We start from the raw sequence: 27,660 nt of genomic DNA on the forward strand, positions 1-27,660 counted from the left end.
CCAAGAGAGAGTTTTTGGGCAGAATGCTGGATGCAAAGGGAGGCTTGGGATTGTGAGCAAGGAAACTGTCTCCTGGTGTTTGCTCCTGCGGTGTTCAGGGAAATGGGACTTGGTGTACATTGTCTGTAAATAAACAAGACTGCATGGAAGAAATAACCTGACCGTATCATCAGTTTCTCCCTCAGCTTCGTGGGAATGAAGTTACATATGTCTGTATTTACTGGATCTGGGCCTTAGATTGTAAAGTCCTTGGGGCAGGGAGCATATTTTCCTCTTCCTTGCGCACGGCGCTGTATTCAGTAAGTGAACGCGTTTCACTTTCCGCTTCTCCTCCCCCCCGGCCCTAGGCTGCCATGGCCGGCTAGCAGACAGGGCAAGGGCCTGTTTCTTCATTAAAAAATAAAACACACACACACACACACAGCAGTGTTGCCACGAGAACCAGAAAGGAAGCCAGGGCTCGGATTTTACCAGCTCCATCTTTGACCTGAGATTTTTCCCCAATGGCTGTGGTGCCCTCAGGGACCCGCAGAGGTGGGAGATGCAGGCGCCTTCCTGGGATCAGCCTCTCCCCGCTGCGAGGCCAGGGCTGTGCCCAGCACAGGGTTAAAGCACTGAGCTGCTGCTGGAGAAATGAGGCGCCTCCAAGGCGAACTAGCCGCAGCCCAGCCCAGAGTCGGCTGTAGTCACGTCTCCCGTCCATCAGGGAGTGTCTGTCTGGGGCTGGGCTCCTATCGCGGCCTCTCCCTAGGCCGGGCTGGCTCCTTCCAGGCAAGGTCCGCCCCGCTCCCAGCTGTCACTCAGCCCCGCGCTGCAGCCAGCCACCGCAGAGCCCGGCGAGCAAGGTAAGCGCGTGGGCCGGGCCGGCAGCTGCCGGGCGCGGAGCCGCGGTGCATTGCAGCCTCGTCGTTCGTCCCCGCCGCGGGGCTGCAGAGGAAACCGGGCGGCGCCTGGCGAGTCGGGCGGCGGCCGCCTTTGCATCAGCAGCAGCAGCAGCCCGCGGGGGAAGGCAGGGTAGGGCCGGCTGGTGCCTTGCAAGTTGCAAAGGCCTCGCCATCGCTCGCGCCTTAGGCAGCGGAACGCCCGGGCCTTGCAGCTGCCTCCCCCCGCGGCCAGGGGCTCCCTCCAGTCTGACCCGTGCACCGGCTGCCCTGGAGCTCGGGCTGGGCTGAGCCGGTCGCCCCCAGTCACCTTCGGGGGTTGCTTTCACGCGGCACTGAGCTGGGGGGGAGGGAGTCTAATGCGCTCTCCTCCCCTCGCGCTCCTGACCCGGGGGGCACTTTCTCCTCTAAAATGGCTTGCTTTCAGTTTTCCCCTTTTTTATGCAGCGCCATCGGTCTGCCTGCCCGCCGGGCGCAGGGGAGGGGGAGGGATTTTTGCAGCAGGATGGCATCTGCAGCTTCCTTTCCCCACCCCGTAACCCCACACAAGCAGAGCTAGTCTATAGGTGACCTTCTTCGGTGTGGGAAGCAAAGCATGCTCTGCTGTGATTTACCTGCATGCACTATCATTGGACAGGCCCCAACAAGAAAATGTAAGTCTGCTCCTGGAGAACAACCAGGCTCGAACTGGTTACAGCTCAGTGCAGAGCTGTGCTAGCTGGTGCAATATATGTTATTTTCACAGCCAGGATGATAGGAATATAAATTCAGTAGTGCTACAATTTGTAACTTCTCCAAAAGCAAGGTTTTACTGTTGTTCATTATCTCCACTGCATTTATAACTGTTCTTGATTGGATTTTGGGTTCTAATATTTCCAGTATCTTCCTCTTTTATCCCCCTTTATTCTGAATGCACTAGATGCCTTTTTCATGCCTATTTTTTTTGAGGCTTGACAGTCATAAAAATTAATGTTTGCTGTTTATTCATCAGGCTGTTAAAACTGCAGGATCCTGAAATCTGAACTGCTTCAGTTGGTCTAAGGAATGATATGAGGACATTCCATAGCAGCTAAGCTTTGCATGTTTTAAAATGTATGTGGAGACAAAATAAGAATTATATCTTTTCTAACAAATTTAAATATACAACTATATAATTTTCTGAAACAATGTCTGGATTATAACTTCTGATATCAGATGGCTTTTGAGTCTTCTAAGCATAACTTGCTATATGGTTGATAAAATGTGAGCCATAATGTGACAAAGTGTTGGCTATACTAGGATACTTCCACTCACTGGACCAAATTCTGTCATTAGCACTGTTCAATCCTATTGACTTTGATGGAGTTGTACCATGTGCTAATCACTCCAGAGTTGGCCTGAAGGTAATTGTCCTTCAACCCTTGAAGTGTGTTCATGTTTCTGAATAGCTTCTGTTCCTGAGGTGTGTACTTCCTCTTATAATTTTTCATTTCCAGATAAAGCAAAGGTTGTATCTCCACTTACGTGGCTGTCTTGCATCATAGTATGATTCAGCACAGAATCTTTGATGGCCAGTCAGATGCCTTATTTTAACCCGCCCATTTCAGCCTGTTATCTTCCTTATTCTTGTGGAAAGTGTGAAGAAATTATGGGGCTTAGCAGAGTTCCATAAGTTAGGAAAATTCAGCATGAGATATTTAAAAAAACCCGCACACATAAAATCCAACCCCCAAAATAATTGTAATTTAAAAAAAAAAAGTTATTTTATATTTTAACTGTATTTTAATATGAGGGTAAAGGGCTAGTTTGAAAATGCTGGGGACTGAATTCCTTTATCCTCAGAAAAGGGTTAGCCTTGTGCAGCAGCCATGAAAGTTTCCCCTCCCTGCCCTGTCAAGTCTTTGACCTGGAAGAACTGTTCTATATCCATGTCCTTTCTGTCTTTGGCCATTAGTTAAAAGAAAAGAAAATTGGAGCAGAATGCATCCTGGCCAGTGGTTCTCAACCTGCGGCCTGCAGACCGTTTGCAGCCCAGTCAGTGCACAGCAATGTGCCATGTGACATCCTCAGGGCTATACAGGTAGTACTGTACATATATTGTGTGGATGCAGCCCACGTAACACATTGAAAGCATATGCAGCTCACAGTGGTAAAAAGTTTGAGAACCACTGCTCCATGCTGTTGAGTTAGTCAGGATATTTCTTAGGAGCACTGATCGTGATACCAATGAACAAGGCCCAAGCATAATTTTTTCGGGTCCAGTACAGAGTTGTAACACGGGCCCCCTCCCACACACATACCACAATCCCTCATCCTATACGTACAATATCTTGAGCCATGAACAAAGTTTGAATTCTGACATTACTGTTACATATTCCACATTTCTATTTTTGTTTAACATAACACCCAACCCGAGAGTCCTACTATTTTGTAACTTTTTGTCATTGTAAAGGTATTCTATCCTGTCAATGTCTTGATATTTGTATTCTAAGGGACCAATGTGACTGCAAACATTTTATAATTAGGCCAATTAACTTTAAAGCTTTATTTTTCAGGCCTTTTTCATTGCAAAATCATGAATTAGCCCCCCAAAGTCAATTTCTCTTGCAAGTTGACACTCAATAGACATGATAGCTCGGTGGCTTAACCGTTCTTGCCCCATTGTAGAACGCCTGCAGTTTTTGATGAGTGCTAGCTTGCTGAAACTTTGTTCAGTTTCTGCCACAGTCACTGGCAGTGTGCAAAAAATCCGTAGGGCTATGCACACTTCGCTGAAAATTAGTTGCAGTTGTTTTTTGTAAATCTTATTTAATAAGATAAGTGGGGGTAGTTCATGTTCTTTTCCGAAAGTAGACATGAAGATTTTTTTTTCAGATGCAACATTTCACAAGGAAAATTCTCAGAAAGATCTGTCGGATTCTTGTGAAGTAGACATTTAGAAGCTTCTTCCAGTTTCCCAGGAGCTTTGAAAAGTCAAGAATCAGATAGTGTAGCACTACTCTCTCTTGCTTCTTGTAAATCTTCTGAATGTGGTGGTGCTAATGGTGATGCTACCTGACTATCTTCCAACATTAGATTGGAGTCACATGATGCACGTTCTGGCAGCTTTTCTTTGTCATCTATTGCCGGTGCCACAGACAGGGTCTCTATATTGAAATCATTTTCGTCTTGATTTTGTTCATCTCCTTCCCTAGTTAGTATATTGCCTGACTGCAGAAAGACTTGTCTGATTTGAAAAACTGGAGGATAGATTGGTGTCCTTTAGCTTCTTTTAGTTCCCTTTCTTTTACCACCTTATGTTTCTGGCTGCCTGATTTGTATTTATAGCCACCACCAGACATGGCAGTATGCGGGGTGTGTGTGTGACTGTGAGTGAATTAGACACTTACTCTCATATATTTTGGGCCTGCAAATCCTACCAGAAGAAGCAGCAGCACTGGCTCCCACTGTCTTATGGTGCTTTGTTTTGCCCCTCCCGCCAGCTGTCCCTTCCTCCTGCCTACGCACAAGGAACTCTGGGACTGGTAATTCTTGATCTTGATATGATAGACCATGTCACATCACAGAGAGGAGCACAAATCTCTGTGTCTCAGTCTCAGACTACAAGTCCTAGTTTCGCTGCACAAACACACACACTCTGTTCTAGAGAAGGGAACTCTGTTCAGAATGTTGCTTGAGTCTGCTCTATCACTGCTTCTGATTGGCTCCAGCAAATCTCACAAAATCTGGACAATAGATACAGGGAAATAAGTTTCTATCAATATCCTCAGGCATGATCTACAATTTAGCCTCAATTTTTTCCTCATGGTAATGGGGGTTGCAGCCTGGGCCGGGCTCCAGGGCCTCTTCCTCCCATGTGTGGGCCCTGCCAGTGAAAACTTCTCATTCTGTGTGGCATTTCGGATTGCTTGGGAGAGTCAGAAATGAAAATTCTGTCACTCCATGTGAATTCTGTCAGCATTTCTTTGAAGAAGGACTTTCACACTTTTTAAAATACACCACCTCCTCCAACTTTACACAACAGGTCATTTATTTGGCCCATCATTTTCTGTATTCCTCCTATTTCTTCCTCCACATCCAGCTTCAACTTCTATCTGATTGTGCAGTAGAGTCTGAATTGGGTATGATGTGGCAACAAGAGTGATGTCCCCAATTCAGTTTGTTAGTCTTTAAAGTGCTACAGAACTCTCGTTGTCAATTCAGTATTGTGACTTCCCTGCAGGATGGTATCAGCAGTGAGGAAGCAAAACCCAAACTTTCACATTTTGTGAATATGGCAGAGGAAAAACATAGAAGAAGAACATTGACATAAGATTAAATATAGTAGATGCTTTTCTCCAGCGTGAAAAGAGCTAGCAAACAAAAATATACTGGAGGACCAAATATTGCCCTGAATTTTAACAGGTCAGGTCCATTGATTTGAAGGTGCACTGATGTAATAGAGGACATAATGTGGCCCAAAATGTTTGAGTGCTCTGTCCCCTCCTCAGTGCTTTACCCATGCCCACTGTGCCCTCTGTACCTGATTACCTTGCACTTTACTGGTGATTTAACTATGGTAACTCATAGACTTTACTGGCCAATTAATTCACTGTCCTAATTCTGTTCCCACTCTTGCTGCCAATGATCACATTATTGCTCACTACTTCCTAAACATGCACTTGCACAAAAAGTTGGTTACCCTGTGGTTCGGGATTTTATTTTTAAAGAATAGGATCCTTGGGACTTGTTTGGCTTTCACAGCATTTGTAACTTTATTGATCACAGTGGGGAGGGCAGAATTGTATCCTATGTTTTTTATTTAATTAGTAGCTTAAACTATACAAATATTAATAAAAACAGTCTTAATTGAAATTGTTACGCTGTATTTACATCCTAGTAACTCAGATCAGAATTCCCTTTCTTTCTTTAATTGCCTAAACACAAAGATCATAGAACTGGTCTTGTAAATGTGTGCTAAAGGGTTTTTAAAAGGGCTCATTGCTTTATGCATGAAAGGAGCCACTAGAATATGTTAAATACAACAGTATTTAAGAACTAACTAGATTGCTTATTTGGATGATAATGTAACTAGTTTGAGACGGTTTAAAATGCATAATATTTGCTAAATAAACTAAGAATAAGGCCCTTATTCTGCAGACAGTTCCATGAAGTCCGTGTGGGACTGAGATTCAAGTCCTTGCTGTGTCACAGACTTTCTATGTGACCTTGGGCAAGTCACCTAACTCTCTGTGCCTCGGTTCCCTGTCTGTTAAATGTGCTTCTCTATCTCACGAGGGTGTTGTGAGGATATTGCTCAGATACTACAGTAATGAGTACCTTAGATAGTTTGACTCTGCAAGGGCTTAGTCTGGCCTGTGTGGAACAGCTTTCAGTCTCTGGACTTATATTTGAGTCATTATGGAATATTGATTATTTCATTTCAGTGGAATTACACGTTGGGGCAGAATTTGGAGTTTGATTTCCTATAGATCCATAGTGCAGATTATTCAGAAATATATGCACTTAGGCCCAGATCCTGCAAAGATTAACATGTGCTTAACATTTGATTTTAGGAAGATGAGTTGTGTTTAAAGTTAAGCATGTGCATAAATCTTTGGCCTGATCAAAAGCAGATTGAAATCATGACTTTGAATGAGCTTTGTATTAGGTTTCTAAACTTCTTTTAAAATAAGATTTGGTCACGCTTAGTTATTTTTTCAATTGGGAGTAGTTTTTTGAATTGCCAAAATCTGGTTTGTTTTGGTTATTTTTAGGACCCTCCGTTTTGCAATTCTGTAATACAAACCCATCATCCCTCATGATTTTTTAAATTTATTTTTAATTTGTAAATTAAATCTCATGGCCAAAGAATACAGAACTGTTTCAAGTTATAACTTTGTGGCAACTATTTAAAAAATGAATCAAATTTATTTAGGTTTGTGGAATTAAAGGGATGAGGTTCTTGATTTCCCTTCTCTTTTATATAGGGAGATTGTCATTTGTCAAATAATTTATGATAATATGTCACTAGGATTTGTACAAATAGTTCAGTGGCCCATATCCTTGGCCTATATCACATGGCACAGAGTCTGCCTTTAAAATGCTCCAAAGCAGTGGCTTTCAACCTTTCCTGACTACTGAACCCCTTTCAGGACTCTGATTTGTCTTACATACCACAAGTTTCACCTCACTTAAAAACAACTTGCTTACACAACTTGATACAAAATCAGACACAAAAATACAAAAGTGTCACAGCAGACTACTACTGAAAAATTGCTTATTTTCTCATGTTAAAATTATAAACTAAATCAATTGGGATATAAATATTGTACTTACATTTCAGTGCATAGTACATAGAGCAATATAAACAAGTCGTATGAAATTTTAGTTGGTACTGACTTCGCTAGTGTTTTTATGTAGCCTGTTTAAAACTAAACAAATATCTAGATGAGTTGATGTACCCCTTGGAAGACCTCTGTGTACCCCCAGCAGTATGTGTATACTTTGTTTGAGAACCACTGCCCTAAAGGAACCCTGTCGGCCTCAGGCCCCACGGCTGCAGCTGCTGTCCCCACCTTGGCCCCAGCCGCAGCTTGGACCCCCACTCCTGGCCCCCAACTGTGGCTTTGGCCCCGCTCTTGGCCCCAGCTCTCAATTGCAGCCCCTGGGGGGGCATGAACCAGGTAAGGGGATGTGTGACCCTAGAAGTTTGGGGACCACTGCTCTGCAGTGAGCCAAGCACTCAGTTCAGAATTTCCCCATGTAGCTCTGTCGGTGCTTCAACACTCCCATTACTTCCTACTATTTAAATTTTGGCCTCCCTTGAGCAGGCATTGAGTCATGTGGTGATAGTTTTTATGATCTTTAAACACAGCAGGAGGAGGAGAAGACCAGCACATTCAGTTTCACTTGTGACCTAGTCTGAGTTCACCTCCTGGAATTCCAGAGGTGAAAGACAAGGGCATGCCCTTCGTATGTCCTTAGTCCCTGGCCCTTTAAGACTTTTTATTCCAGTTAAGCATGCTGCAGTCATATATGATGCAACTGTTTTGTTTTTCTCCTGTAATACAGTTGGCCTCTCTGATTATTGACAAGCTGATGTAAACAGAAATAATTTTTTTTTGTCACTGACAACAATACGGTTAACTACTATCTTACACACAGCATGTTTTTCACCAATTTTGGGCACCTCTTTCTATATAAATTAAATAATTTGCCTTACAAATAGATTTACAGTGGACATGGATTTAGCATTATTATATTATTTCTTAATTATAGTAATTGCGTAAGAGGAGACTAGGCATCTGTCACTGCCCTATAACCACGGACAACTGCTGCTTTAGAGCAGCATGTCACAGCTGATTCATCACACAAGCATGGCTGACTCTCCCTGCCCATAGCTTGCTGGAGATTATGTACTGTATTAGAACCAAACCCTGGGGCCTGCCTCCATTCTGTGACACTTGTGTAAGTCCAAAGTAACTGCATTGCCTTTAGTGGAGTAGTACAAGTGTAAGTGAGAGCAGAATTTGGCGCTATGGAGTTTGATACAGGAAAATCATTTTAAAAAATATAAATAAAATAATATTAGCATACAGTCTTCGTGAAAACAAGTTAGCATAATAGTTTGAATTTAAGAAAACAAACTGAATGTGATCATAACTGCATTGGAAATGCATGTGGATTGTAAGATGCAGTTTATACTGAGTGCAATCAGGGCTTATATAGAATAACAGCAGAGTGAGTTGCTCTTCACAGCAATACTAACATAAGTGCTTTTCAGATGTGGAGATTTATGATACTATAATTTGTTGCTTGGTCTCTTGGAAATGCCCCTCACTGAATTCTGGTGAGATTTGGCTGCTGTGACTAGAAAGTGGCATTGTCTAAACTGCAAGTGGCCATGACTCTCTGATTCATCTCAATATGTTCAGGATTCTGGAGTTAACGGGCCCACTTTGACTCTATTATCTGTGAATTGATCTGTGCACTGATGGCCATAGTTGTGCTATGTTTTAAATTTGGTGACATGCTGTGGTCTACAGAGCAGAGGAATGGTTTTTTTTTTTTGTTTTTTTTTAAAGTCGAAGCATTAACAGATTTGTAGACTGTTTTTTGCAGAACCGCACCTAACCAACTTTTAAAAATGGCTTCCACTCTAGTGGTGCTTACAAAATTAAACCCCACCTTTCACGCTGGCACAAAAAATGAAATGCAAAATTCAGCCTAATATAAGCAGCTGCAAATCCATTGGAATATGGCCTGAAGTTATCTCTTGATGAACCGTTTAGCTGCTTGATGTCAGCCTATTGTTCCTCAGATACTTTGTGATGCACCGACTAATAAATTGCCAGGGTCTTTTGATGTATGCAGTGTTTGTTTGTCCCAGGATATTAGAGAGACTAGGTAGGTGAGGTAATATCTTTTATTGGACCAACTTTGGTTGGTGGGAGAGCTCGAAAGCTTGTTTCTCTCACCAACAGAAGTTGGTCCAATAAAAGATATTACCTCACTCACCTCGTCTTTTGATACATCCAGATACAATGTAGTGCGGATAACAGAATCTAGATCCTAATATGTCTGTTATGCTGTCTTATATATTACTTTATTTGCATTCTGAGAAGACAATTCAATTTGGTTTAGCTACCAGGTCTGTTTTGCACACTGTTGGATAGAGATTCTTCACTTATGTAACAGCAAGATCGTACTTTGGCAGGCAACAACTTTTTGAAGTGAATGCTTGAAGTATTAAGTGGTGTTTAAAAGTGCCTGTCAGGCATGAATGGGGTGGTGGAGATCATGTGAAAACAAATTACATCTAAGTCTGAAACCAAAAAGAGTAAAAGCAGCACCCTCGTGTGTGTGTGTTGGGTTGTCTTTTTGTTTGTTTGCAGCTTTAGGTTTTAAAGGCACAGTTTTCTGGTATTGCACAACTTTTGTGGTATTGAGTCAGGACTGGTTACCCTGCTAGAAAATTCCCTCTATGACATTTGCATTCTGCTTTACTGGACCTATGTCATTAATGTCACAAGACCAAAAAAGGGTCTTAGGAATATGAAATCCCACTGCAACGTCTGCTATTGTTAGGCAGGGAGAAACGATCAGTTTTGTAATTTCTAAATTGTAATGTGTGAGGATTATAGGGAACTTCTGTATGAGGGAAGATGATGTGTAAAATTTCAAGTCTGCTGATCTGGACTGTTCCCTTCAAAAAATAAAACAAGACCTGTCAGGGTCACAGGTTTAAAAAAAAAAGATGGGGGAGGTTATTTTCCCTGGTTGGAGGCCATATCCTCCCTTCTGTGCGTAACAGTACAATGGGGTGAATCTTCTTGGGGGCAGGTGTTGACCAGCAAGGGGGACAACCTGAGGAGCTGTTTGTAAATCAAGGCCAAACCCTGTGGTTCTCAGGATATCCTTGCGAAACAAAGCGTGTCGCCTCTCTCAGGCTCATTCTCCCTCATCTCCTGGTCAGGCCATGCCCCAGGCTTTGCATGGTGCTCTGATTTTGTATCTAGTTGGTATGGAGGGGCAGCCAATGGGCCTGATTGGTGCATTGTATATAGCCACCTCTACCCTCTCTGCAATCTCCTCAGTTCCAGTTTTGCACAGTGAATTCAGTTTTTCTCCCCACTGGGCAACAAAAAGGAACGGAGTGATCAGTGTCTAAGGAGGTTTAAAAGTCTGATCCAGTAGTAGCAGCGATACTCAAGTAAGAGAAAGTTTAGGGTGAAGAATAGCCATTCATAGATTTTGGGGTCATAAATTGTATCCTGTTGGACTGTGTAACAAAGGATCTTACCTTATTCACTCTGTGACTGGAATCAGGTCCTCCGAGTTAGAGGGTTTTCGGTACAATTGACTATAGATGATGTTGGTCCTTGTTGTGCATCTTCTGAATGAAACTTGGATTGCTCACAGTCCCAGTAGATTGTGAATGTCAAGTAATGAACATAAAGAGAACCTTTAATGAGAACAAAAACCAGGAAGTAGATCTCATAGTTCTTCTTGTAAAAGCATTTAACTGTCTTCAGAGGCACAGAAAGTTTCTTCACATTTTATTATCTTTTTTGTATTTATTTTGCAGACTGTTTCTGATTCAACATGGCATATATGCCTCAGTGACTCATACTGGCCAGTAAAGAAAATATCAGTATTTCTGCAAATACTTTATCTATCTCTATAGCTGATTGAGAGCTGATGGGTGGAAAAAGGAGAATGGTTGTACTATAGGAGTTTTGCTCAAATGATCAGATAGAAAAATGATTCTTAATATTGTAATCTCTGTTTTTGTTTTTGCAGAAAATGGCTGTTCCACCTGTTTATGCTGATCTAGGAAAATCTGCCAGAGATGTTTTCACCAAGGGCTATGGTAAATAATACCAGGAGGAACTCATATTCTCTTTTACTGAATGACCAACTCCTGAAACTGTCCTGCTAGGATTTTACTCTTTTCACTAGTAGAAATTCTAGTAGATTCTATTAGAATCCATTACTTGGTTTCTGCCACTCTGATCTCTATAGGTTATTAATGGAGAACCAGTAATCCCAGGAACTCATCTACCAGTAGACCTGTTGCAAAACCTAGTAGCTAGCTGAAACCAGTGGGAACCAGTTGAAAAATCTCATCTGAAATCGCCATCTAATCTTGGTCGTGTTTGTTGAGTTGTTGACAGCCTGACTGCTAATTCGAATGCCTTCTGTGATGAAGACATTTTAAATTATTTTGCAGATAATATTGGGGTTCAGGCTGAGCTTTCTGGCTGAATCAGGATATTGGAGGAATTGCATCCCACAGGCTTATCGCTTGATTTAGATCGCTGTCCATCCTGGCTGGTGAAGACCAGTGGGGAATTACTTGTTCTCCTGTGGTTGGAGATCATCAGTGCCTCCCTTAGGGCGCTGTCTGTGTGTTGAAGGATACTGATGTATAGTACCTTTGTATGGGCCAGATTACGATCCCCTTACTCATGTTGAACAGTACCTTATACCATGCATAGAACCATTGAAATCATTGGTGTGACCCATCCCGTGCCCAGGGTAGCCACCTGATAATGTGAAGGTCAGGGCAGGCTGTAAAAGGAGAGTAGATTCTCCCAACACTGGTGGGTGACACTGAAGTCAGACTTCCCAACCAGCCACAAACTAGGCTTCTGATTCCCCCAAACCGGTTATCAAGAAGCCAGTACACAAATACACACAGCCCCCTTTACTGCATTTCAGCCTCTGGCTCCTAATCAGCCACTAGGTCTAGTAAAGAGACCAGTTGTTTAAACTCTGTGCTCTTTACTACAAAGGTTCCCTCTGACCCCAAAGGGTTAGCCGCAGTACCAGATCAATATAAGTTTGGATCTTACCCAAAATACCACGCTGCCAGTCAATCTTTTAGTAACTAAAACTAAAGGTTTATTGTAAAAAGAAAGAAACAAACCATAAGAGAAATGTTAAAGGGTCAAAGCAAATCAGATACATACAAATGATTGAAAGTCCATATACATCAAGTTTCAGGGAGAATTGTGGAGTTGCAGGTTGTACAGTTCCTCTGGTATACATACAATACCTGGATGGGTCTTAGTCCTTTGGTTCAGTTGTAAATGAAATGATCCAGAGGTAGGTGTGAGTCTGTAGCTGAACAGGATCAAAGACAAAATGGATTCTGTGGCTTGGCCTTTTATACCCTTTGGCCCTGGCCATGCTGCCTTGTGGAATATTACAAGAACTAAAATGGAGTCCAGAGTAACATGGGCCAATCCTGGTAACTCTTCAGGTATGCCTTTAGTTTCTTCCTGGGCCCCTTGTATCCCTGAGTGTCTTAATGGGCCATAAGGCAGGCTATTGTTCTGCTGCCTCTCAGTCTGGGGTATTTCCCAGCCAGCCCAAATTGACATACAGAAATATCAAATATCCATAACTTCCATCTTACATATAACACATGAACATAAACATCATCATCTTACTTAGCACATTATAGCCTTTCTAACAGTACCTGACATGGTATATCTCACATGAATTATTGTGAGTTTGACATACTGATGTCAAACAATATACTAAATGACCCCCCACAATCTAACCAGCATGACAATTAGGATTACCTGTGGAACAAGGTACTCCTCTGTGTTCGTAGAGGTATTATAGTCTAACCTTGTGCATGTAGCATCTCTGAAATCAATAGGACTAGTGTAGGAAGGTGCTACCCAGTATGAATATAAATGGCAAAATCTGCCTCCTGGAAATCAAGTAATAGGAGCAGCTGTTGACTGTTGTATAAATCCTGTTTTCTTAGATAGTTCAAAGGAAATGTAGCTGGGAACTGTAAAAGATAAAACAGAAATGCTATTTCTGTATGTTGCTGTTTCAAACTAATACTTAAAATTCTTGTTTTTTTGCTATCTTTTAGGATTTGGATTAATAAAACTTGATATGAAAACAAAATCTGCAAATGGACTGGTGAGTTTGGAAAGAGAAAACATTAATATTTATCAACTATATATTTATGTCCCCATTTCTAAAAGTGGGAAAAATGTGAATTTTACACCTTTTACACCCTGGATTATATTATGATGTGCCCACACTTTTATTACTGTGTCCAATTCTGGTTGCCTCATCTCACAAAGGATATAGTAGAACTGGAAAAGAGAAGGGCAACAAAAATGGTTGCGGGTATAGAATGGCTTCCATATGAAGAGAGAGTAAAATGATCAGGGCTGTTAAGTTTAGACTAAACGGGGGAGGGGAGAGAGGGATAGATATGGTAGAATTCTATAAAATCATGAATGGTGTGGAAAAGTGAATAAAGAATGTTATTTACTCTTTCACACAATACAAAATCCAAGAGTTGCTGATTAAATTAATAGGCAGCAGGTTTAATACAAACAAGAGAAAGTACGTTTACAGACAGCACACAATTTACCTGTATAACTCATTGCCATGGGAAGTTGTGATCACCAAAAGTATAACTGGGTTCAAAAAAGAACTGGATAAGTTCAAGGAGTCCATCAGCTGCCATTTAGCCGATATGGTCTTGGATGCAATCCCATATTCAGGGTGACTCTAAGCCTCTCTGGGTCTAGAAGACGAATGGAACACTTCATAATTGCCCTATTCTGTATGCTTCCCCTGAAGTTCTGGTATGGGCCACTGTTGGTGATAGGATACTGGGTAAGATGGACCATGGTCTGATCCATCATGGCAACTCTTCTGTTCTCATGTAATCTGTATCAAGATGTGTAATCTGTAGAGTGTGAGTGGGTGTGATGGACTTCTGAAAAAGTGGGAGCTAGAAGGCAAAATAATAGTCCCTCCTCAACCCTTCTGGGATTTTATTCCCCTTTCTTTCTCACACACCCCAGGATCTTGTACATGCCCCAAGCACTAGTTGAAATTTCCATGAAATTTTTTGATGAATTTGATGATTTGGTACTTCACTTTGCCCACCCCACCCAAAAAAAAAAAAAAGACATTTTGTGAAAAGTTCATGAATTTTTTCCTCCTAACATTAGACCAGCTCCGTTCCCACCCCTCTTGTTTTTTATCTCCCACTCCTTCCTAGCACTCCCACTAAAGGATGTCCTGGGGAGTAACCCCTCTTCTCCCAGTCCCTTCTTAAAAAAAATGAATAGTTTTACCTATCACTTAGGCATCCCTAGGAGTGCTCTGTGTTCCTGCTGTCTATGCATTTTTAGGCCATGCCCCCTGCCCTGATGATGATGAGGGGATAATCTGTCCCTCTCTACCCAGCTGTATAGGATGAGTAGAAAACTGCATGAACTTCAACTGGGAAAGGCTGCTGATTCGACTGTGATTTTTTCCTGCACACTTTGATTTGGCTCTTAAAGTGTTCAGGACTGAGCCACTATTCCCTGGGAACCTATGTCTGAGTGCCCTTTGGCAACATCGTTAGTCACCTGTTTTAAAATACACACCCGGTTGGCAGCTGCTGTGATTTTGCAGCGTTTCTTCCTCCCTGTGTCAGAACTTTTGAAATGTGATTCCCCCCCAAAAATGTATAAAGAATTGATGCATATTTCTGATTTGGCTTATGCTACAAAATGAGCATTAATTGTTATTTGACTGCTTAATGGAGCTAGTGATTGAAATACCTTCATGAAAGATGTAGCTGCAGACTTGAGACAGAAATATATTTATTTTACAGGCTTTATCTTGCATAGTAACACTTAAAATAGTGTTTTATTTTGTGTTGTTTCAGCAGAGAGAATCGTAAGTGCATTCCTTAAATGTGAAGCATTATTTTGCAGTTTTGGGAGGGCAAGTATGTGCTGATATTAATGACAAGGAAATAGATATAGAGGAAGCATTTGGGAAAACATTGTGATGCTAAATGCTCTCCCAGGTTACTGTAATTAATGCATTCTGCTATTTATTTATTTTCCTTTACTTTAGGAATTTACAAGCTCAGGGTCAGCAAACTCAGAGACAAGCAAAGTGACTGGCAATTTGGAAACAAAATACAAATGGGGGGAATATGGCTTGACATTTACAGAGAAGTGGAACACCGACAACACACTAGGCACAGAGATTACTCTGGAAGATCAGGTAACTCTTCGCTCAAAAGTCACAGTTTACCAATTCACTTATCACAGTGTCCTTTTAATTATAAATGCAACTGGTGAATTTCTTTTCTGTTCAGCTTGCACATGGATTGAAGCTGACCTTTGACTCCTCGTTCTCTCCTAACACTGGGTAAGAAGTGAGTAAGTTTGCTTGGGTGCCAAAAAAGGATTTTCTGTGGGTTTTTAGTTGTCTAGAACACTTGCTGATTCTTTTACTCCCTCTGAACTGAAGTATAAGAACAGATAGCAGCTATTCCCTGAATAGTCAAATCATGTCTCATTGTATTAAATCTTAGAATTAAAAATCCCTTTCTTAACACAATTTATAAGAAGAAAAGGATTAAGTACAATAATTTGAAAATTATACTCCAAACTGATGTCAGGTGAAAGTTTTGTTTTGGTTATTGTGACTTAATGCTTCCCATAACATCAGATGTACACTTGGCTACCGTCTGAACAGGGAAAACCCTAAACAATCAGCTGAAGTGCACAGATTAATGAGCACAGCAAGCCATTTGGCTGACTGCTCTAATAGCTCAGTTCAGTAATTGGGTGGTTCTTTCAAGCTGAATGTACAGCCTAAATTCTTGCAGGCTGTAACATGATCGGGGATTGGATGAATGTTTTAGTTGGTGTGATTGGACATCAACATTTTACATGAGCCAGAAGGATTAGAAAGTTATAAGACTAAATGTTGGTTGATTTTTTTTTCCTCTATTGATTTCCCTCCTGTACACAAACAAATTTTATGATTCAGAATATCATGCGGATTTGCTTCTGAAAGTAGCTCACGGCATTGCAGGGCTGTAATCACAATGACCATTTCACTCCAAGTTGCAGACCTCATATTCTACATTTCAAATTGCTTGCAATCCCATGTCCAGATAGTATATTTAGTTTTGTAGCATAATAATCGAGTTTTGTTGAAATTGAATTATTACATAATCAGATTTTAAAATAATCACATATGAATGGGAAATTATAGCTCAGTAATTAGCTCACAATAGCTCCCCAGACATTATACCATTTGCCTTGTAATTGAAATGGAGATTCCCCATTTTGATTCCATTCAAAATTATCTGAATAAACTGGGCCAGAATCAACTCTGGTGTGACTCCGTTGAAGTCAGTAGAATTACACCAGACATGAGTTTGACACATCTTTTACTTTCCCTTCCTTCCTGGATGAACCTATTAACCAGGAATGGGAATTTCAGAAGTGCTCAGCGTTGGCCTGTCTCTATTCCCACTGCAGTCATTGTGAGTTATACTATTGACTTCAGTGGAAGCAGAGTTAGGTCAATGCTGAATGTTGATGGTAGTCTTTGACTTCTGAGAGTAGAAGGGAAGACACAATCAATATAAAAGTTTGATACTGGCAAGTTCAAAACCAGTAAAGTGAAAGACTTTATTTCTTCAGCTGAAATAGAGGATTACATTGACATTTCTATTAGACTGAGCTATATGTTTCAAATGACTCTGGAAAATGACCAGATAAAATGGCAGAAGAAACTTTTTGATAGTTTTTTTTCCCCAAAATTTGAGGCTGTTGATGGAATGAATTTATAATTTCAAAGGAAAGAAAAGATCTTAAAAATGACAGTAAAAAATATTGGAGTGTGAGTCTGCCAGATAATGAGAATCTGCTCCCTTTATGTAAACAAACCCAAGGAAGTGAAAGAGAAATATTACAGTTTTCACCAGTTCCCTCTTTCCACTGTACTTCAAAACACAACAGGATCAATAACAGAAAAAGGAATGCTTTTGGTACCTCGGGGTTAGATTAGTGCATTGCTCTCTCTAGGAGCTTGGAAACTGTAATTTAGTACATCATGTGTAGGTGTGTCATGTGCAGGTGTGTTGAAAGATACAAGGCCAATATAAGGGGGCTCAGCACACTACTTTTGGCTTTCTATTCTAATGTTGTTAGGTCATGGTACTAGTCTGTAAAACCCTTATCTGATTAGGGCCTAGCTGTCTGAGAGAATGCCCCTCCTTCTGTGACCCACTGAGTTAAGAGTGCACAGGATGAAACTTTCCAGGGGCAGAGTTAGTCTTGGAGGAGAACCCACTAAAGAATGACTTGCCACGGAAGATCAGAATGAGATTGAGCCTATTTTCAGATCATGATGCAAGACCTACTCATTTTGTACAAACCTCGCCTCAGTAATGGGTGTGGAAGAATGACACGGCATAATTTCTCTTAAATGCAAAAAAAGAAAAGCTAAGGTAACAGTGATTTAAATCAAGGAGTGTTGGAGAAGAGGTGCTTTGGGGACCAAGATGATGCATTCTTGAGTTTGCATTTAGTGCCTAATGCATTTAGTACATGGTGATGTCTGCACTAGAAATGCATAGAATACTCCTGAGGGAATTCTGTGCCAAAAAATAAAAATTCTGCCCACAACATTTTTAAATTCTATAAAATTCTGCAAATTTTATTTGTCTGTAAATAAATATGGAGTCTCTGGTGTGGCAATGGTGAGCACAGGCCACTAGCTGCATAGAGGTGGGAGATCACCTTGTAGCTCCCCTCCCCCCCCGCCCCCCCTTCCAGGGCAGGGATTGGCGGCGAGGTTCCACCCGACCCTGACACAGCACAAGGGCCGGGCCTGCCCCAGAAATACCCCGGGCCTGCCCCACTGCACCAGCTGTGGACAGGCAGGCACAGCCCCACAGGATCGAAGTGTGAAGGGGCTTAGTGTGGGGGGAACCAGGTGTCTGGTGACAGGGTTCTGTGTGGGGCAGTCTGGGTGCAGGTGGTTCAGTGGGGGATCTGAATGCACAGGGACTCATTGGGGGTGGTTCCAGGGCAAAGGGACTCTGCAGGGGTGTCTAGGTGATGGCTCACCAGGGGAGGGTGTAGGTGTGGGGGATAGGGCTCGGTGAGGGGGTCCGTGTGTGGAGAGTGGGAAGAGGGTCCAGGTGCTGCGGGAGTGGGCTTGGTGGGGTGTGGCTCTGGGTGCAGCTGGTTGGGGCTCAGTGGAGTGGGGGTCTGGGTGCAGGGGGGCTTGTTGGGGTGGTTCACGTGCAGGGGTTTAGGGCTCATCAGGGTGGGGGCTCGTTGGACCTGCTTAACAGGGGAGCCCCAGTTGCTGCTGTCGAAGGGATGCCGCATGCCGGGCTCCTGCTCCTCCCACCATTCCCCTATACCCTTCTCTTCCCCATCCCCCACTCCCTTCTACCCCATCCCTCTCCCCTCACTCCCACATACCCCTCCGTCAGCTCAATCCCATCTCCCTTCCCAACTGCCTATTCCCCCGACCCTCGCCTCGTCCCCCATTTCCCCTGCCTCCCTTGACCTGCCCTATCGCGGGCACCCTCTGTTATACAGAACACAGGATGGCTCCCAGCACACACAGAAGGGGAGCATGACCAGCACCAGGACCCATGAGATGGTGTGCAGTTACAGAGTCAGCTAGCCAGAGCATCTCGGCTCTCACAAAAATGGGGGAGGAGGCAGTGGCATGTGACCTTCCCATGCCTCGCCTCTGTGTGGTCCCCCCAACTATGTCCATGTGTGTCTCCAGGACCCCCGCCCCCAGTGATTTACCTGTCTGCTGGCGGCTCGGGCACCAGAAACCACACGCCCGCAGTGCTGTGGAGAGGCATGTGATTGCTTTTGCAGCTTCCCTTTGCTTCTCCGTCATTTTCTGCGGGGAAGCAAAGCAATCTGAGGGGGACATGAATTCTGTGCGTGCACAGTGGTGCAGAATGTCCCCAGGAGTAAGCATTCGTTTCCAAAGACTTGTTCAAAAACTCCTGCTACTCATAGTTATCCTAGTTTATGGAAAAGGAGATCTTCGTTAGTAAAGCCAGGGCAAGGCTGGAAAATACTGTTTCAGTTGCCAGCATCTCCTTATTGCAATACTCAGCTGACTTCTCCTGAGAGATTACTAATGGAACAGCTACCCTACCCCCTCCACATTCATGTTTAATGGCAATGTTCAAAGTAAAAATGTTTGCAATAGCTCACGTTGGCTGTACAATAAAGGAAATAGCTATGAGGGTGGGAGGGGGCATGGAGTATGATTACATGAACTTCTGAAAATTTGTGAATAATATCTAGTAGTACTTTTGAAGACCAAAATGCCATTGATGTAAATATATGACAACAAGCAGGGCAGAGGGATTAGTGGCAGCTGCCAAGGCCATTAGCCACAGTTGATCATTGGTCATTAGAAGTGTTCTCTTTTTAGCATTATGCAGATTGTGGATATCATTGTTGCTAATAGATATTGAACTGGATGGTGAGTAGGGCATTTGGTTATTTTTAATGGGTGATAGTTTCATTTAGTAGGTACAGAGTATTCCAAGATAATGAATGCCCTAGATTAATACTTACATACAGAAAGTCTAGATTGTGTGAAAGTGTTTACGTGAATTTGTTAGGCAACAAACAGTCTGCATATGTCATTTGAGTAGCAAACATTTTACTTCCTGCTTTCTCAGAAGTTTTTCAGTTTTAGATAGTTAGGGATATCCGTGAAAGTCTTTTAAAAATTATATTCAAATAAAAATTGCAGAGTAATCTCTCTCCTCTACAACAGTTTACAAAATGATTAAGTAGGATCCTAGATAACTCTAGTCTTTAATTGCAAAAAATTCAGTACATACTAGATTTGTAAACAGGAGTTTGAGGCTTTTTACATTGCAACTTTCATATGTTGTAATTTTGTTGCAAGATCTGCATGTAAGTCTCAGTATTCCAAAGGTTTTCCTTCAATTTTATTGCTTTTGTGTGTGCATAAATGCAAATAATAATGTATATAATGTGAAACAAATTTAAGATAACATATTGCATAGATCTCTGTGTATGTGTACTTTATCTTCTGGCATTGTTGTGTTAAAAGTAACAATGGATTGATGAAATCACTACATATGAGTGATTTTTGTCATAAAATTTTGTTGTCATCCCATTCCCCTTTACCCCCCTCCCCCTTTAGGAAAAAAAATGCTAAAATTAAGACAGGATACAAACGAGAACACATCAACCTTGGCTGCGACATGGATTTTGATATTGCTGGACCTTCAATACGTGGAGCCTTTGTGTTCGGCTATGAGGGTTGGTTGGCAGGTTACCAAATGAATTTTGAGACAACTAAATCCAGAGTGACCCAGAGCAACTTTGCTGTTGGTTATAAGACTGATGAATTCCAGCTTCACACTAATGTGTAAGTACCAGCAAATGAGCATTCATGTATATCACCCCCTAGTTTAGTAATGAAGGGGAGAGGTTGTCAAAATTAATAAGAGGGAGAATGATAGACCTGGCATGGACTCTTCACTTCCTGAGAAGGCTCAGTAGGAGCCTCCAGAAATTGGAGAGAGATCTGCTTAAAGATGTCAGACGCTGTTTTGCATTGGGCTTTTGTTTGCTGTATGTAGGTGCGGGTGTGGGAAACAGGGAACCCTTAGCTCTGATTCAATTTTGGAGGGAATAAAGACTGATTGTGAGTGATTAATTGGCCTGGAATTCAACTGTATAACTTTGTAACAGATTTTTATTGGAAAAATAAAACAAGCAAACATATTCAGTTACACAGTTTCTTCATGTAGGAGAAAATAAAAGCTGCTGCGAGGTAGCATGCGAGGTAAAATGGAATAGAGAATAATGATTTGGCAGGAGAGAAAACAAACAATGAACAAGAAGAGAAAAAGGAGGAAATGAAACACAAGACGGAGGGAATTTAATCAAATTTCATATAGCCTTAATGCTGGAATGTTTCAGAACTGGAATTCCTAATAATCCATCTACACAAACACTTGTCATTCCTGCACAAACACACAATGGAAAAAATTAATTTAATTTAATTGAAGTCTTAAGTTCTGTCCTCACTCGTTTCTGAAAACAAGCAATTTCTGCCTTTTGTGAAAGACACTTTTGAAATCTGGGTGACTTTCCTCCTCATCCCCCACCTTTGTAACTGGACGTTTGATGAGTAGCAGGGCTATTGCAAGACATTCCCATTTGGAGCTTGAACAACTGTTCTGCTTTCTAGGAGCTGCTTCTTCGAAGGCTGCTTCTGTTCAGTTTTCCCTTGGTTCTGCAGAAATCTGATTTAGGAAGCTTGAATTGCCTTACAGAACAGCTGAATTCACACAGTCCAGAGAAAAACCTTTGAATGACCTAGCAAATCGCAAATGCATGAGCAGAGAACTCTCATCAAAAGTATATGCATGGGTCCCTTCAGATCCTCAAAAGTTAGGAGCTATCTCATCAAACACTTACAATGGCTTTCTGCTACAAAGGTTTGTAGTAGTCCAAAACATTGTGTTGGAGGCCATTACTATAAAATACTGTTGTTTTTAATGATGGTAACAACAGGAAGGAATTTCTAAACAATACAATACCTCAGATTCCATTACCCTCTCTTGGACCTCTGGAAATGTAGTTCTTAGTTAGCAATTACTGCACAAATACTCTAAGAGGATTTTTATTTTAAATTCGGTATTATCAATCTGTAATGCATAAAAATACTATATTTAATATTCTTTGCAAGGCAAAAACATTAACTCCTGCTGTTAGTGGGTTAATAGGTCCTTTGACATGATTTCAGGTCTGAAGAAGCCTTGGGACCCCATGGTAAGTTAATGGCACTTTGTTTTATGTAGGGGGTTCTAAAATTGTATTTTAAAATAAATTTAAACAAAAATCTACAACAGAATAACACCAAGGGCCTGACATAATCCACCACATCCAGGAAATTGCTGGAACTCAGTTCCTAGCATGCCATATTGTGTGTGGATATTTCAGTGTTCAGAAGATTAGGGTTGGAAGGGACCTTAGGAAGTCAGCTAGTCCAACCCCTGCTCAAAGCAGGACCAATCCCCACGGAATCATCCCATCCAGGACTTTGTCAAGCCACACAATAGTGATATTAAATAACATATATATTAATTATGGTATCTAGGTAATGAGGTAGGGGAAGACAAAGGTTCCACCTTAAACATGACTTTCCCTAGCTTTTCTGAGCATAACTCAGACCCCTACTGTTGCAGGTCCAGATAGAGCTGTGTGGGAATCTAGTCAGTGCTTTTTAAGCCCTCCCCTTGAGCTTCAGTTGTATATGAAGAATTTTAGTGCTTGCCTGGAAGAATAATTCTGACAATTTAAAGGCTAATGCTATTCCTTGAATTTGCAAATAGGCACTAGTATTTTCCATATAACTTATATAATAAAAAACATTGGATTGGATTTATACAAGTTGTAAGGACTCCAAGTCATCTATCTTTTTTTCATCCCAGAATGTTGTATTTACTTAAATAAATGTGTTATTGCAGTTAATTTTTTTTAAGTCCCTGACCAGAAATGATTAGAGATTTATAATTTGCAAAGGAATTGAAGTGGTTCATAAACACCTATGTGCTATTCTAGGCAATATATTTGCACCCTTTTTCAGCAGAATGGGTTATACTGAAAATGCAAAAGCCAGACACAGTTTTTACCACGAACTCTGTCAATAAAAATTGTTTGCTCTTTTAAAAATTGCACTATTGCTGAGAGGATTCTTAAATTTGGAGTCTTTTCACCTCTTACATAGCTAGTTTAAGCCAGGCTAGTGTTAATTGAAAGTTCTTACCATCTGGTAGCTGAATGAAATGAAAATGAGTTAAGTTTTTAGTATAGAAGTGTCTACAGTACAAAATTGCAACTACTGCAAATGGTGCTAATTTGCATTTGCAGGAGGGAGGTTGAGGATTGCGTGGGTTTGGAAACTGAACTGTCATTTTACTCTTAGAGATGGTACTTCCATGTCTGTGTAAAGGCATGTTGATGAGGCAGCACGAGGAAGCTTACACTGCCAGTATTATGCCTGTTCTGTGGATAAACAGAAGGTTCAGTCTGCAGGACTGTCACTGTAGCACCTTCCGTGACCACTAAAAAAGGTGTGTGTTAGGGAAACTTCTTAGATGTATAGATAAGAACAAGCCTGATGGACTCAGTTGGCTGCAGACTCCGAATACTGAAGAGGGGAAATTGGAACCCATTTCTGTTTATTTCTCCTGGCTTCTTTTTAGATCATGGATGGGTTTATTGAAATATGGTAAGCAATTCATGAAATTCAGTGTTCAAAAAACAAAACAGTAATGCATGACTTCCCAAAATCAATCTGGCCCATTGTTTCAATTCCATATGGTTGCTACAGTTATTCGTGAAGGTTTTACTTATGTAGATCTTGATGAAGAACCGAAAGTTTCCTGTGCAATTTAAAATGAATGTGCTCATTATAGGAATGATGGCACAGAATTTGGAGGCTCCATTTACCAGAAGGTGAATGATAAATTGGAAACGGCTGTCAATCTTGCTTGGACAGCTGGAAATAGCAACACTCGCTTTGGAATAGCAGCCAAATATCAGATTGACCCTGATGCCTCTTTCTCTGTGAGTACTGTACATGTGCAATTATAACTGAAAACAGTTCTTATAATGGAAATTATTGAGTAACTTTAACTATAGGCGTTGCTTCCTTCACTGCCTATATTAATAGAAAGTTTCAGATTTCAAAATATTTGTTTTGGAGGCAGTAGGTCAAATACATCCTTGATGTAATTCCCTGGAATGAATTTGACCCATTCTCTGTATTTTGCCTGCTGTACATCAGTCAGACAGTCTGAGATCACTATTACCTGTACTTTCTGAAAAGTAGCACAGAGTGATGTTTTACCATCAGGCTGACATATGAGATTAGGTAAAGTGGAAGAGAGCATTCTCTTGTATTTGTGATTCATTGCAATAGTTAAGTTGGTTAACAAAAGCATCTTTGTATATATTGTAAATATTTAGTGGAGCTGCATAGATGTAAATAGTGGCAAAATTTGGTCCATATTCTGTTCATGATTTGGAATCTGAAATAGTTCGATTTTTTTTTTTTTAAAGCCCCTCACTTTTTAAGACGCAAAAGACTTTGAAGAAATATAGCAGATTATTAAAATGGTGGATTTGTTTTTGGTTTTTTTTAGGCTAAAGTAAACAACTCCAGCCTGATTGGTTTAGGATACACTCAGACTTTGAAGCCAGGTAAGTGTGGAGAGAAGGAATTCATAATTTGAATATGAAACATATTCAAGCAGCAGAGGTTTTCGTGTAGAAAAAGTTACTTGGTTTTATAACATTGTTGTCTGTCTTTCTTGCTAACTCAAGTCCTGACCCTCTTAGGGCTGGATTTTTTTCAAAAGTTTTTGACATTCAATAACGAGTAGATTTGCCAGAGGCGCATACAGAACCTCAAATGACCAGTTAGACTCACAAACAGGCCTTTTGTACATGTAAAAACTAATTTAGCAAGTGCATTCATAGTCACTGGAAGCTCTCCTATTGTAAGCCTCTCTTTTGATTCAAAGCATGACACGCTTGAGCTCCACTGGCCCAGAGAGGAGAACTTCAGTGCTGCTATCATGGAATTACTATAGCACAGTGGTTCTCAACCTTTCCAGACTATTGTACCCCTTTAAGGACTCTGATTTGTCTTATGTACCCCAAGCTTCACCTCACTTAAAAACAACTTGCTTACAAAATCAGATATGAAAATACAAAAGTATCACATCACACGATTACTGAAAAATTGCTTACTTTCACAATTTTACCATATAATTATAAAATAAATTGACTGGAACATAAATATTATACTTACATTTCAGAGTGTGTTTATATAGAGCAGTATAAACAAGTCATTGTCTGTACAAAATTTTAGTTTGCACTGATTTTGTTAGTGCTTTTTATGTAGCCTGTTGTAAAACTAGGCAAATAATTAGATGAGGGGGGTACCCCAGTGGTATGCATACCACTGGGAGCACACAATTTGAGAACCATCGCTGTAGCACAGTGATGCTGCTGTCAGAATACTAGATTGACTGATATGAATTTTTATAATATTTTGCATTAGCACTATTCGTCCATAGATCTAAAAGTGCTTTAGAAAGTTAGGTAGATATAATAGGCTTGATGCTGCCATTTGTACTTATGTTAAGTAACACCTTGCTCCACCATTAGCCCCACTGAAATCACTAGAATGACTCAGAGTAAAAGTACCACTCAGATGAGTAAACATAGCAGAATTTAGCTCTATATTGTTATTTCTTTTTATAGAAATGCAAAGAAGATGCCCATCCACTACTTTAGGCACTCTACAAGTATTTTAAAAAAGAATTACTGCCATACAACCAAATTAAATTACCAGAGCCTGCCAATAATTCAGAGAAGCAAAATATATGCATTCCGTATTTTGTGTGGTTCCTATATTGCAGGTTTTACCTTCTCTCTCATTGTTCATTTATGCAGGTATCAAACTGACGTTGTCAGCTTTGTTGGATGGCAAGAATGTCAATGCAGGTGGACACAAACTTGGTCTAGGATTGGAATTTGAAGCATAAAAAGGGATTGTACAATCACTAATTTGAAAATACTTTACAGCATAGCTACCTTCAGAATTTAGTGAACCTTTCAATGTTTTATGTCTGGGATTCAAGTATTGTTATGTATCAGTCATGTTAAACCTGGTTAAAGACAGCTAAGCTTTAAAGTGTTATTCTTTGAGAAGAGGAGGAGAAAACATTTTTAAAAATCCTAATTCCAGGCTTTTTTTGGAATGCTGTTGCCCATCACAGTTGCTAATTACAACATTACAAGGGATATAAAGGTACAGATTACCTATTCTAGAATAATGGCTATATAAGGACAAACAATATGATATAGAAACTGACTGGAGATTGCAATCCACTATAGTCAACTCTTAATTCAAGAAGCATAGTTTTTGGATATTAACTTATCAAAGTTTCAGTCCATGATGGAGCATGCAAAATTGTCAAGAGAAAAGAATATTTTTAGACAAATATTTCATTAACTGTTTGTCTTATTTAGTTATTTTGCCCTACAGCTGTCTTCAGAGTGCTTTAGATTGTTCACCTTGTATAATTTTGCTGTGCAGAAGGTTTGATGTGACTTCAGTCAATAATCCTTGTCTTGTGTTGTGGTTCCTTTCCCTTGCACTAAACATGGAAAAGCTTGCAAGACAGAGCCATAAGCAGGGAAAGAGTCTTTGTAACTCTTATCACATAGCGGCATCACTCTGAATTTAAAATGGACTTTTGTCTTATGACCCACCTTTTTTTTTAGCAATTTAATGGGTACATTTTTAGAGTCTTCCATTTTGTGTGGAACTAGATCCCAAAATGCTGTACTTGACACTACTTAAAATGAAATAAACAAAAAACCCAACTTGAATAAAATATTGAAACTTCACCATTTATTTTGTGTGTATATTAATTCTGGAAATCACTTCAAATTAATTCCTTTTGATTTGTACAAAAGTCTTGCATCACCTTGTTTTATTGCTGTTATTTTTTTTCTAACTCGTATCTTTGAGCCTGATGAATAAATTGTCTAGGAGACATAAAAATTTAGAACAATTAATTCAGAAAAGATCATTGTAATTCAGTCTTCTACATAAGAGAGCAAATATTTAAGAATTCAGTACATTTTTGTAGTTCTCTATTTACAAACCTAGCAGAGGTCAGATACAAATTCAAAAATCAAGATATAACTTTTCCCACCATTGAACATATGATAATCAAAATCTTCAGTATGATTGAGAATGTCATGATCAGCTCAGTTTTCAAATGCTGACTGTAACCTCTTTACTCTGAAAGGAAAAATTAAATGATTTGTGCTGCTACCAAGTAAACTCTTACTTCTTTTGTATATGATGCCTAGGGTTGTCTTCCTGGAACTCTTTGACAAACAGTGGTCCAAGGGCCTCTTGATGGTCATTTACAGAAAGCTGGCTGCTTGTATGGAGCTGTCTCTTTCTTGTTTCCATCTAAAAGAAACAAGGGAGTGAAGATGTAATGAAAAGCAAAAGCCAATCGTGTGATTTAAATCTTTCCAAAAAGGACATTTATAATGCTGAAATATATCCCTAATATTTTCCCATTTAACAGACTTGAGGGAGCAGAATAGTGTATTCTCAATGACAGTTCAAACTCAAGCATTTTTACCAGTTTCATGTCACATTACAAGCTATTGCAGGATATTTTATATTGCTTGACCTACTAAGATGGGAGGAGAAAAAATGGTGGTGATACTCTTTCAAGTTCTGCCCACAAAATAAACTCTATCCATACGGGACCCCGATCACAATGGATTGTGCCGATTGCTCTCTGGAGTCCTTAGGCTTGCTTTCCCTCTGTGATCCAAATATACCTATGTGCTCTGCTGGTGTCCTGCTTGGCTTCCCCTGGGTGAGGGAG

General features: G+C 40.6%; 1 protein-coding gene and 1 long non-coding RNA gene across 6 annotated transcripts; one reads left to right on the forward strand and one right to left on the reverse strand.

Moving 5' to 3' along the window:
* VDAC1 (voltage dependent anion channel 1) lies at nucleotides 1–26,653 on the forward strand. 5 transcript variants are annotated; one of them, XM_067566373.1, is made up of 10 exons: nucleotides 1–845; nucleotides 1,873–1,973; nucleotides 11,145–11,214; nucleotides 13,240–13,289; nucleotides 15,243–15,395; nucleotides 15,490–15,542; nucleotides 20,358–20,585; nucleotides 23,647–23,797; nucleotides 24,376–24,437; nucleotides 25,694–26,653. In XM_067566373.1, the coding sequence occupies exons 3-10, from the start codon at nucleotides 11,148–11,150 to the stop codon at nucleotides 25,776–25,778; spliced, it is 849 nt and encodes a 282-aa protein (XP_067422474.1). In that variant the 5' UTR covers nucleotides 1–845; nucleotides 1,873–1,973; nucleotides 11,145–11,147; the 3' UTR covers nucleotides 25,779–26,653. The 5 variants fall into 5 exon arrangements, with proteins under 5 accessions (XP_067422474.1, XP_067422469.1, XP_067422470.1 ...); XM_067566368.1 differs by having other exon boundaries at nucleotides 45–845; nucleotides 24,376–24,433; XM_067566369.1 differs by lacking the exon at nucleotides 1,873–1,973 and having other exon boundaries at nucleotides 45–845; nucleotides 24,376–24,433.
* On the reverse strand, nucleotides 26,643–27,458 carry LOC137165204 (uncharacterized). Its single transcript, XR_010923300.1, has 2 exons — nucleotides 27,103–27,458; nucleotides 26,643–26,794 (listed from the first exon to the last, which is right to left on the reverse strand). It is a non-coding gene; the product is annotated as an uncharacterized lncRNA (long non-coding RNA).
* Between the last annotated feature and the right edge of the window lie 202 nt (nucleotides 27,459–27,660).

This window comes from Emydura macquarii, unplaced genomic scaffold, assembly GCF_026122565.2.
Source record: "Emydura macquarii macquarii isolate MOO-44397 ecotype Brisbane River unplaced genomic scaffold, CSIRO-AGI_Emac_v2 contig_2768, whole genome shotgun sequence".
NCBI lineage: Eukaryota > Metazoa > Chordata > Testudines > Chelidae > Emydura > Emydura macquarii.